This window comes from Octodon degus, unplaced genomic scaffold (genome assembly GCF_000260255.1).
Source record: "Octodon degus isolate 3935 unplaced genomic scaffold, OctDeg1.0 scaffold00017, whole genome shotgun sequence".
Lineage (NCBI taxonomy): Eukaryota > Metazoa > Chordata > Mammalia > Rodentia > Octodontidae > Octodon > Octodon degus.
The window spans coordinates 7,954,423-7,967,847 of record NW_004524593.1 but is presented as its reverse complement, the minus strand read 5'-3'; the positions used below and the strand labels follow the sequence as shown (position 1 = coordinate 7,967,847).

General features: G+C 37.6%; 1 protein-coding gene across 1 annotated transcript in view; it reads right to left on the bottom strand.

The window, feature by feature from the left end:
- Positions 1-13,425, bottom strand: part of Wdr64 (WD repeat domain 64) — a 159,439-nt gene that overhangs the window by 110,886 nt on the left and 35,128 nt on the right. Inside the window, exon 9 of the mRNA XM_012513720.2 lies at positions 5,730-5,809. Within this exon, the coding sequence (XP_012369174.1) occupies positions 5,730-5,809 (80 nt within the window). The remainder of the gene's footprint in view (positions 1-5,729; positions 5,810-13,425) is intronic.

The following is a 13,425-nucleotide window of genomic DNA, read 5'->3' as shown; positions in this document are numbered from 1 at the left end:
AGAGAGAGAGAGAGAGAGAGAGAGAGAGAGAGAGAGAGAGAGAGAGGAGGTTGAGACAGAGAGAGAGAAAGACAGAGACAGAAAGAGACAGAGAGAAAGACAGAGAACCTCTAAATGAGCCACATTACAGTGGTCTAGGAAGAACAGAGATGGAGACAAGGACAACTGATTCACCCTTAAGTCTGTCAGCTAAGGCTGACTGACTTGTGGCAAATTGTTTTCCTTATGGGGGTCTCAGTTTTCTCATTTTTAAAATGACAAGCTCCCAACTCTGAAAAGTTTTATTATATTTTTCCTCTGGAAAGTAGCTTACTACAGTGAGAAGAGAGAGTGATCTAGTAATAATATGGGTGATTAGAATGCCTTCAGATTTTTAATTACATACTTCAAGCTAGATAATTCCAATACTGCAGTATCTTGCTAGCATTTGCTTTTTTAATGTTCTAGATAGTTCTTTATTTTATTTTTATTAATTTTATTGAGAAACAAATAGCAATGAGACAGTTTCAAAACTGATTAATAGGATAGTTTCAATAATTAATACATTTCATATTGTTGTCTTCATAGTGGTTATTCATAGTACAAGATGCAGACATGATATCCTATCCAAACACTATTAGTACACATCTTTCTTCTCATTGAATTAAGAGAAAGTAGCTGTATATCTATCCTAACTACTTCACTGGGCCTGCATTTGCTTTTCACAGACAGTTGTCAAGAAGTTGCACACTGCGGTGGTGTGCTCGGGACCCTAAGCCTCAGGCCCACAGACACTGCTGGACAGTGTTGGCAGAGGCTGCCCCCACAGCCTAGGCATTATCACTCCTGGAAGATGAGGCTAGGCTATTCCCAGAAGAAAACCAATAGCTTGTGTATCACATGAAAAAAACAATGCGTAGACTTTTCCACCTGACACATCTCCAGGTTACCTAAACTGAGGGCTTTGTTCATTTGCATTGTGAAGGAAACCCAAGGATGTCCAGTAATAGCAAAAAGACAAGCATCAAATATTGCAGAGGCTCTCTGATTACTAGCAGATGTCATCTAGCCTTGGCGGCTCCCACTGCTGTTATTGGAGTTTTCATATAGTCTGTGTGGTGGCTTCTTAAAACTGGAATGAGCAGAAAGGGACGTTACACCAAGCTTTCCATGCCTACAGTATTTCATCTATATTACTGTTGTTATGCTGGTCCTCATCATCTGTTGACTCCCACTGTATATGACAGCTACCCATATGCTTATCTTATTTGTTCTATGAGACTTCAAGTCTTGAAGGTTAGGAATACAGCCTGAAATATTTAAGGTTAATGGAGCCTCATTGATAGTACTGTATAGAAAGTATTCATTGAATGAAACATAAAACTATTCCTGCAGAGCCTCCAAGTTATCTTGGGTAGCAGAAAATTGTTTTCATATACTGAACCTTTCACATAAGGAGTTGAATTCTTGAAATAATTACTGGAGACAGTATTGAGTAAAATATTCTTGATGGTCACCAAAATAATGCTCAAGAAACATGAATTTGTTTTCCCAAGTACCTTGTCATTTTCTCCCCACTGCCAAATCTGATTTTTCAGGGTCATCAGATGTCCCTGCACACATTCAGGCTTCACATAAGTGTCCCTGCACACATTCAGGCTGCACAAAAATGTCCCTGCACACATTCAGGCTTGCTTAGCAAAGCGGTTTCTATTGTATATTGTGTGTTACCAGCTGGTACATACAGTACATTTAGCAATGTGCTTGGCTGAGTCGCTAATCAACAAGAGTATTCTCCTGGGAAAAATGTGTTTTCAGTTATTGAGAATTTGCATTTTCTACTAATAGAGGCTCCATAACTGTGACAAGTTAATAAATTATGCATGGTGAAAAGTATTAGCTTCTTGTTAGTCATGCTGCTAAATGCACGATTGCCTTCATGAAAACTAGAAAACTTATAATTAATAAGTTTTCAAAGCCGTAGGTTAGGATTTCATAATATAATGAACCCTGAGGTTAATGAGTCAAATGACTTCATCCATAACATCGGAATATTTTAAATCCAAGGACTTTACAAAATATCTTTCCCCCCCAAATGATTGAAATATTAAGATTAAAAAGTATATCAAAACTGGTATTCTTAAAACTTTACTTTCTCTTGGTTTTCCAGAGAAGCTGGTTAGCTGGTTAAGATTAATATAACAGCATCATGTGACAATCACATTTTAGAAATCAAATTAACTTTGACCAGATATATATATTTTTTTTTTTCTAAAGGTTTTGTGTGAGTGGCTTGTGTTGAAGCAGAAGGAAAGGCTAATATTTTTACCTAATGAAACGTATGCAGTGGTGTATGAACAGATTATTTGGGTGGGCATTGCTATAGTTTGAAATGTAAATGTCCCCCAAAGATCTATGTGTTTAAAAGCTTGATCTCCAGTGTGTGGTGTGCTAGGTCTTGGTAGAATCTTTAGAAGGCGGGCCCTGCCCTGTTCAGAAAAAGTTAGGTCATTGGAACATTGCATGTTCTTGGAGGTGATATTAGAACCCCGTTCCTTCCTGCATCTCTTATCTTTGCCTTCTGGCTGCCGTGAAGTGAACAGCCCTTCTATGCCATGTGCTCCTACCTTGATGGACTGTGCTACCACAGGGCCAAAGCAATAGAAATGAGTGGAGATAAGCTTTTCTTTCTCTTAAGTCCACTATCTCAGGTATTTTGTTACAGTAGTGGAAAAGTGCCAGTTACAGCCATGTTTGGTGTTTTATCTTCACCATACTATGCATCCTCCTCTCATCTCCTGGAACACCTGCTATCTTCTTCTGACATGTAGTCCAGGGAAGAAATGTTGCCATTCTTTATTAAAAATTATGAGCCAAGATAATCATCGATTCTGAAAGAGGTCAGGGGGATCAAGAATGCTGTCAGAGGCATCACATCTCCTTCCTGAAAACATCTACTTCTAGCGTCTATTCCTGTGTGTGTTCGAGACCTCAGTGGGGAGCTCTTTAGATGATCCTGGTACTTCTCAGAAACCTGGATTCCTGTTTGTAAGAATCATTACCATCAAGTTTCAGGAAACTTGTTCACAGTCTAACTCATGACTCCCATGTAACCATTTTGCGGATTTCTTCTCTATGTGTCTTCCTGTCTTTTCTGGATTACCTTTATTGAATTTTAAAAGTCTGTGGTCATTAAGGCTTTGCCTTTCTGAATGTACAGAGCTATAACTATATGTGGACTAACAGTGAATTAGAAAACTGAGTTTCAGACTTTCCAATAGACCTCTTCAGTTTATCTCTCTATGACCAGGCAGTTCTTTGAAAACTATAATCATAAGTCCAGACGCATCTTGAAATGAATGTAGTTCAATTTCCTCATTCTACCAGATAAGGAAAATAAGCCATGGGGAGAATTCAAATGATTGTTAGTTGTCGGGCTATGGCTACACCCACTTCTCCTGGCTTCCAGTACATTGTTTTTATTGGTATTGCTAATAGATTTTTATGCTATTTTTGTTGGACATTTGAAACATAAGGTATTTTAAAGTAGTATATAAGGCCCAAGGCTGAGCACAAATTTAGACACTGCATAGTGTGCTTGGAAAGAGAATCAGCTTTATATTTTCAGGGGAGATGACCTATCCTTGAAGCAGGAGTACAGCTGTCTTTATCCTTAGCAGTGTAGGGATTTCAGGGGTGAAGCAGCTTACTCTAGGTAGGAATCCAAGCACTGCCTACTGTGTGTGTTTGGAAATAAGAAATTTAAAGAACATTTATATGAAAGGGACAGATAGTACTTGCTCACTTAACACCTTATCTCTATTTCTGTGTTTGCATTTTTGTTCTAAATGCCTTCCAAATGGCATATTGACTGAATATTCTGATAGATGTTCTTGTTTTTAAAAAGCTTCTTTGCTCATTGTCTTTAGACTTCCATTTGCACTACTGCCTACTTTCTTGATGCTTGTTTGTTTGTGTGCCTGTTTTGTTTATCTGCATCTTTCAAGCCTTTGTGTCCCTGATGTCCTCTGAGGTGATCCTGGTCTCCTTGAGGGCCCCAGGAGCTCCTTTTCTCCCTCATCTTCAACCAGGTCTTTTCTCATCACTAAAAGGAATTTACTTTTTGGATATTAATCAATACCTAACAGTTCTTGTTTGCTCCATTTCCCATATAATTCTCTTCTTCCTAATTCCTTTGTAACTGTCAGCACAATTTCTGCTCTTCCCTTTCCTTACAAATGTTGAGTTGGTTCATCTCTTTTACTAATATCCAATAATATTCTAGCCCAAATCTTAGGAATCATTCAGTTACAACATCTTTTCCCTTTTTGTGCTGGGGAAATCAAACCCAATTTATCCTGTTGCTCAGGATAAACTTGTCCTCTACTATGGATCTACACCCTTAATACCATTTTCAATATCTTTGGAGATTGGTTTTCTTTTTTCTGTAATTGCTACAATGTCAGACCTCTCATATATGATATCCATAAAGCTTCTAACTGTAATCACAGATTTAGTTATTCCAACAACCCCCTAACATCTACCAAAGTTGTTTTGCTTATGTATTTCAAATAGATGGGATTAGTATTTATTGAGAGCCTACTATGTGCTAGGTTTACATTACTTTATTTCATCTTAAATGCTATCATATGAAATGTTTTCATCATTAATGTTTTCTGGTATTATCAAACATAGATTGAGCCTTTACAATTTGCAGGACACTTGCTAAGTAATAATTTGAATTACTTTAATTTTTGCAAGGACCTTATGAGCAGGTACTATTATGAACTTCACTTATAGATGAGATTGAAAATTTAGAGAAAAAATAACCTCTTTACCATGCAACTTGCAAGTAGATTTGAGCCTAAGCTCAGATCCATGAGCATGTCAAATCTCCAATATTTCTTTGAGACAGAGTCTTACTATGTGATCCAGGCTTGCCTTGAATTCCCTATGCGACCCACACTGGGCTTAATGGCAATTCTCCTGCCTCAGTCTCCTAAGTGCTAGGATTACAGGCATATGCCACCATCCCTGGCCAAATCTCCAATATTATAGAGGCAGACTTGGCATATCAAAGACTTTTCAGTTTTCTACACTTCTCCAGAAATTTCTTATAGTCTCAACTTTCTTCTAACTCCCAGAAGATGACCTTGTTTCCCAATTTCTTCCCATTTGTTATCTCTTGAAGATTGACAGTCTTCAGGATTTTCTCATTGACCTTTCTTTCTATTAACTCTAAGTGACTGGGTCTTCATCATTTTGGTTAGGACTCCTGTTAAGTATCTGAGAAAAATTTGAACTATCTATCCAAAATTTAAAAAGTACACAGGGGGCCAGGGAGATAGCTCAGTAGAATAAGTGCATGCCTGGCAAGTGCAAGGGCCTGAGTTCAATCCCTGCTTCAAAAAAAAAAAAAAAAAAAGCACATAGGTATTTTAAATGTTCTTCTTTTAAAACATAGAAACATTTGCTCTTACACACAAAAATAAATTCTAGATGGATTAAAACTAAAAGTAAAACAAGACAACAGAATAAATAGCAAAATACAAGACAATTTACATACCCTTGGGCTGAGGGAACTTTTTCTAAGGATGCCATCAATTCCAGAAGCCACAATGAAGGGAACAGATAGATTTGATTTATACAATTTTGAAAATTCCATACAATGTTATTCTTAGCAGTAATATTCAAGGAAAGTACTGTATGCAAAGCAGAAAATCCTTCTGTAACATTTACTCTTTTCTTACCTCCGGTGATAATCACATTTGCTTTTACACAGTAGCAAAAAGTATTTGCTCCTTTTGGCATGGCAAACTCTCTGACAGGCCTGGGAAACACAAAGTAGATGTAAAAATGTATATAGATTTTTCTTTATAAAGCTAATTCCAACTTCTAAATAGATTATATTTAGCAAGCTCATTTCTAAATTGCTTATAAAACCATTTACCTAGAGAAAATATAAATAACGATTAAGTCTTCACTGACCCACAGACTCTACTTTCCTTTTTTTTTTTTCACAACCTCACTTACTTACTTTTACTCATACATTTTTTGGTGTACAATTCTTTCATATCCTTTTCATGTAATTTACCTCTCCCAATTTTATGAAGATGATACATGCCTGATGTCACTTCTCCCTTGGGACATTTCCTGAGGTCTCCAGCTGGCAGCACTTTGTCCTCTATCTGAATGGCCACACACTGATGCCTACCTGGTCCACTTGTCCCAACTTGGCTTCATTCTGGGTTGTGGGCTTGCAAAGAGCCATTTTCTCTTAATATCAATGCTGAACTTTTCTGGTTTTGGAGCAATGCATTTCAAGACTGAGAATTTGGGATGATGCAGGCAATGGGCTCAGTGCAGAGGTAAAAATGAGACTAAGAATCTACCTACTTTATGCTGTGTTTTGGGTATGTGTCCTCCAGGGGAGGACGTATGATGTAAAGCTTTGTTCCCCAGGCCATGGAGCTACTGAGAGGTGGTGGAAACGTAAAAAAAATGAAGTCTACTAGGAAGTCTGCTGATCACTGGGGGTGCATCCTTGAAGGGGCTACTGGACCCCAGCCAGCTCTTCTTCCTTTTTCCCCAGCTGCTGTGAGACGAATAGATTGTGCTACCGTGCACTTTCCCTGTCAATGCACTGCCTGGCCGTAAGGCCAACTAATCACGGACTCTAAGATGGTGAGCTAAAATCATTCACTTTTTAAGTTGATCTACCAGGTATTTATTACTGTACATAAAAATGAATTAACACACATTTTAAAACATAAAAGCCGAGACTGGGTGTGGTGGCATGTGCCTGTCATCCCAGTACTTGGGAGGCTATAAAAACAGGAGAATCACTACAAGTCCAATCTAGGAGTGAGACCCTGAGCACCCTGTAGACCCTTCCCTAAAATACTGGAAATATAAATAAAATAATATAAAAGCCATTCTTACTTTGCAGATGTTGTAAAAACTAGGAGCCTATTGGATTTGACCATGAGGCCATCTTTTATTAATCCTGCATAACATGGCAGAATACAAAGCCTGAACCAGTGCAGGACTGTAACAGCTTACCTCAACCCCTCAAATTTAATTTGTTTTTTCTAATACTTTTCAGTGTATTTCTTAGTTGTTAGGTGAACAAAGCGAAAGGAAAAGCCACATGTGGTGGTGTATGTCTATAACTGCAGCACTTGGGAGCTGAGACAGCAGAGTGCTGCAAGTTCAAGACCAGCCTGGGCTTTGTAATGAATTCAAAGCCAGCCTGAACTATATAACAAGACCCTGTTTCAGAAAACAAAATGACACTACAAAACAAACAAACAAACAAAGGCACTAATACATATCAAACAGTATGTGTGTCAAGCTTTAAACCATGCACATTTCATGAGTTAGGTAATTTTTGTAAGACTATAAGGTAGGTGTCTTCAGTCCCATTCTTAGGTAGAAAAATTGAAGCTAAAAATCAGTTGATAGTAATGTGTTCATGATCATAGAGGTGCTAAGCACTGGGACAGAAACCAGTCTACCTGACTCTACCCTTTATGAAGGGATGCTATTGCCTTTCCAGTATAATCTGTCTGGAAGATGCACAGCTATTTGTAATATAAATGTAACTTAGTTTATCTCTTAGAAGCTGTCAGGTTACCAAAGGGTTAAATGGTTAGTTTATAGGTGACAACAGCCCAACATGTCTACATGGCATAATTAATTACAGATGTTCATCTTCTTCTTGGTACAAAACTCTATTGCTGAAATTTCCATACAAAATTATAACCAGAATGGTAATCACTTTGGAAATGGGAATTTTTCAAGAGAATTTTATTTCCTGCCTTTTTGGGAGCTATGCTGGTTCCTATTTTAACAGCTGGCCAATTATGTGTTCGTACAAATGCAGTTTCATCCGGCCCAACTTTAGACTCATAATAGGTAACTGCAAAAATAGGAAGATATTGAAGGGAGGAAACCCAACTCTCAAACTCTTGAGCAGACTCTCCAGTGGCTGGGATGGTTCAGGAAAAACATGATCACTGGATTGCACTTGAGAAACCTCTTTAGCCTTTAGATTTAGAAAGAGGGTGGCCCATGGGAGGAGGTAGCTGAGAAGCATAGCTAGGGTCTGATCAGATCAATGATCACCATTTGCTGAGTATTTTTAGCTCAGTTTTCTGACTTGTAGATGATTAGAGCCACAACTAAATTCTAAGAAGTAGGAAGCCCAGAATTTTTCTCAAAGATAAAATCCTCACTATTGCAAAATCGATGCCCTTTGAAATGAAAACCAGAATGTTTTGGTTAGTTGGAAAATTAACACTTCTATATAATCTAAGCATTCATAACTACTAAGTACCAAACCAATGGAACACTATAAAGAATAGAAGTGAAATGTCCTACGCTATCTTTACATAAATTAAAGATACATTCAAGCATACGTTTTAAAGAAACATGAAAATAAACATTAAACCCAATAGATTGATTGCCTCTGTGTGTGTATATGTGTGTGTGCATGTGCATCTGTGTCTATATGTGTTTGTGTGAATAGAAGAGTGTTCAAGAATAAAAATAAATTAAGAGAGAGTGTGGGAGTGTGATTAGTTCACCCCTGCTCTTGAAATTTCCTCACCAGAAAAAAAAAAAATTCTAATTGCCTATAATTGTGCTGTTTCCAGGGCATATTTTTTCCTGACCCCCCAAAAAAAATTATCTACACTAAACAGAGTTTACAAAAAGGAGAAAATAAGAAAACAAAATATATCTACCTCACTTAAAACGTAAGCCAGAAATTCACAAGTGGACTAGAAGTCAGATCCTAACACTTGCAAAAAGGGAATCCTGGCACTGTCATCTCTTCACAAAAGAAAATGTGACTCTTTTCCTTTTCTTCAATGTTGTACCATTTATTATTAATGTAGATTTTGACACTACATGGAAATAAAAATCTTGTTTACAAATCCATTTTTCATAAAAGAGCTTAAATACTTTCAACTGCTACAGCTATGTTTTTCAAAACACCATCACTCAGCTTATTTGAGAACTACCAAAGACCTATGTGGTAAGAAAGTTAAGATAATTTTAATTCATAAATAATGTCACTGAATATTTTAAACAGGAAATAATGTTATTGTTATATTTTGTTTTCTTACTTTCTCGTTTTGTAAATCCCATTCAATCTAGATAATTTCTTTTTTTTGGGGGGGGGGCAGAACTGGGGATTGAACTCAGGCCCTTGCACTTGCCAGGGAAGTGCTTATTCCACTGAGCCATCTCCCTGGCCCAATAATTTCTTTTTGTCAGGAAAATATATCCCCTAGAAACAACACAATAGAGCTAGAGGTGGTAGAAATGACATTAGAGCTCAATTGCTGTAGCAAAAATTTATTCTTTCACTCATAGCCTTAGAAAATAGTCCCACATAAACAGTCCTCCTAACTAGAGGCCTGGGAGTCACCTGATGCACAAATGTCTTTTTTCTAGGTTTTTGCCTGAGTAAATGGTCACCCCATGCGGGTGTCTGCTTTAACACTGTCTCCTCAGAGCAGACTCTCCTGACTGTCCTTTCCAAAACTTTGCCTCCCACCATTCTCCATCTCTCCCTCTAGCCTTACATTATTCCCGTCATATGCTCACTTATATTTACACTATCTACTTATGTGTTTGTTGTCTATCCATGTGATCATCATGAGAACAGATGAATGTTGTATACCATTATGTCACTACTTGGAGCTGTTTGGCATCTCTAGTAAGCATATTGTTATTATGGTTGAGAATACAAAAGTAAAACAAATCCCCCCACTAGTTCCTCAATTCTTATATAGCATAGAAGAATCTGTCCTCTCTGCATCTCCATTATCACTGGCTAAGTACAAATCCTCATTATTTCTCCTCCAAAGTCCTGCCATGTCTGCTTCTCAATTGGTCTCCTTTTCTACTTGCATCTCCTCAGTCTAGTCTCTACTTTGCTGCTAGGATGATCTGTCAAAAGAACATATTTTCATCACTTTCCCATTTAAAATACTCAGTGATTTTCTCCATTGGTACATTCCAGATTAAAACTCCAGCTTTATAGCATGGCAGACAAATCTTTTCATCCTTGGCCTGTTTAGCCTCATCTTTCCCAACTCTTGTCTACCCTTGAAACACCAATAAGACCACACCGCTTACAGTTTCTAGAACTCAACATCTCCTTCACTTCCCTACCTTGCAAATGCCAGCCTTTAATGTATCCATTTATCTATTTGAACCCCATCCAATCACTTGGCCTGGCTAACTCATACCAGTCTTTCAGAGCTACACACACACACACACACACACACACACACACACACACGGCATCTTCTCCAAGAGCCTTCACCAAGTTTCTTCCCCTATAGTCCTACTTTACAGTGCTCTCAGCATCCTCTCCTTCTGCCATATGCCTTTTTTACAAGTACATCATAGTCTGTATCCCCCTCTTTGGAAATCATGTATCTGTTGTCTCCCTTATCAGACTCAAGATCCAGCTGTTGGCTTGAGGACTTGAGATCACAAGCACAGATACATAAATCCGAAGTTCAAGGAAGCGTGGGTTTCATCAGCACATGGATATTGGTGTGTGGGAGATGAGTGCTATGCATGAAGAACATAAAATGTGAGATAAAAAGTTGATGAAGGACAGAACTGTGAGGAACACCACCAGGAAGAGCCAGCATACCAAGAAGAATCACAAGGAAAAAGGTCAAGCAGTGAGATGTAGGGAGAAAAGTGGCTTTCCAGGGGCCAGGAGAGTAGGTGTTATGTCTCACATGTGTAGTGTGGAATGCCTCGAGGCTCTGCCTCCACGGAATAGCAGAGGAGGAAGCTCTGCTTATAGAATTATAGAGGATTATGGAAGGAAAGGGTGATGTGAAGAAAGTGGGGAGAGAGAATTCAGAGACCTCTTTCCAAAAGTTAGGAGGTGAGGAAAGAAAAGAGGTGGTATAGATAGAAGATAAGAAGAAACAAGGAGAAATCAAGATAGCAAATTTTACATGCATACGTCTGGTAATATGAATAACTGGTTAGAAGGCAACACTATGTATTACAACGAATACTATGAAATTCATATTACTTTGTTAGGTGACATTCTATATCATTTGGACTTTTTTCTGTTTTCTAATTGGTGAGGGAGGGAGGGAGGGAGGGAGGGAGAGAGAGAGAGAACAAGATGTGGGAGATGGTAGACTGAACTGCAGTTACTCATGCAGGATTTGATACTTCAACCTCTGTAACAAAAAGAAAAGAAGTAAATCTAGGTGTGATCACAGATGTTTTTGAAAGGTGCAATATGTTTGAGAATTCTCCTTGAGGCCTCAGAGTTTTGTATTATATAGGAAAACAGGACATCAGGGGATGGTAGAAGGAATTCAAGTTTGGAATAGTCACTGAGAGAAATGGAAAGGAGACAGATCAAACATGTGTAAAAGGGTCAAGGCCCTGCTCAGCAGAAGGGGTGGAATTTTTCTGATTGATGCAGTATATAGACAGGGATGGAAGAGGGGCTGGGGATACAGCTCAGCCATGCAGTGCCTGCTTGGCAAGGGTGAGGACCTGGGTTCAAATCCCAATAATCCACCACCACCACCATCACACACAACAAAAACAACAACAGAAGACAGAGATATAATGCAAAGAAGAATGCTGGTGAGACAGGGGCTCAGATGACTAAATAGAGGTCCAGGTTGATAAGGAGGAAACAAGGTTAAGGAGAAGACTGATGAAATGCAAGATAAAAGAGAGGTCAAAGCATCAGACTTTGAAGTCCTTGAGTTTGGTGTACTGGGAGTTAAGAGTCTTCAAGAACTGATAAGGAAAGGCACAAAGTCAGAAGAAAGATTCTTCGAGTTTTTGAACAAATAAATTCTAGGTTCTGTAAGAACCTATCAATATTCTTCAGAATAATCTCTTGATTTATTTTATAATGTTAGCATTAGCATCAGGCAACTGAATTCATAGTGGAAAGACATTATGAAGGAAGACAAAAAGCTGTTTCATCCTGCTAAGTGCAAGCCTAGTATGTTTATTGTGGCAGCTGGAACTTGTCTTAATGAAATCCCTGTTAGACATTTTGTGCAGTCCTTCTGTAAGATTTCTTGTGCTTATCTGTCTGGCTTAGGGAGGGCTGCCACTTATCACCTCCTTTCTCGAATGGCTTCTGTGTCTATAATTTTAAACCTTTTAAATGGTCCTTAACACATTGCTCTGCATTGTTAATTATCATCTTCTGTGCTGTTGTGCTGGTAAATGTTTCATATTTTGTTAGGAAAAGGAAGTGGGAAGCGTCACTGCTTCTTGCTGTTTGCTGTTTTCCATGAACTATTTATTTTTCCTTTAGGTGATTTCAAGCACCCAGGAAGATGTCTTTGACATGTGGCTGGGAAAAGATACCATTGTGTAGTATTTTTACGTTCCACAGGTATGAAAAACCTTGAGAAAATAAGTGCTAGCAAATTATAGTAAAATAAATAAGAAATGATGGATTTGAGTATTTATTGCACTCACAATCATGTTTTTAAAATATATTTAAATTGTGAATCTGTGCAACTTGATTTTAGTAGTAATCATAGTGTTTAACAACAGACTTCCAAATTCCTGAAATTGACTCTCATATTTGAACCCACCTGAGCTGGCTCTGGCTTGCCACTGATATTATGTCTATAGCTCTTGTTTCCCTTTTGAGCATTTAGAGTTGAGGTAATGACTTACATATATTAATGAATATGTGTGGAGGAATTGATTTGTTTCTGGATTAAAGCTAAGCTATGTGACTATTATTAGTGTCTAGTTGCCATGTTGCCTGTTATAATTATCCTGCTCAATTTACTGGAAATATTTCCCTTGGTAAAATCATGGCTTTAGATTTGCATACCTTGGAAATGAAAACTATCTAGATGTTGAAATAGAATATGTGACTACAAGGGCATATTATACTTGCATGTGTTTTTATAATGTTCCTTTGCAGTCATGAATATATTAAGAATTGCCTTCACCATATGAAATCAAATTAGATATAAATATGCATTCGTTTCTTAAGTAAATTTCAATTTATATCTTTATAATTAATTAATGTATTTAGACTATTGGCAGTTAGAGTGATTATTGATAGAATCTGATTGATAGAATCTGATAGAATCTTTTTTATTCTTTGTCTATGTTATATATTTCTATTTTTCTTGCACTCTTTTTCTTTTTTTTTGTGGTTGTAATTGAGCATTTTATATTACTCTATTTGCTCTGCTCTCCTGAATGTCAATTCTCCTTCTCTTTTCCTTGTTTCTTCTTTTAATCTTTTAAAAGTAGATATCCTAGCATTGGTAATAAGTACTTTCAACTAATCTGAATCTACTTTTCAATAACATATATATCTTCACTAGGAAGGCAAATGCGTCATAAAAAACAAAAGCAATACTAATTCTATCCCTCAGTCCCTTGGTAAGTGATTTT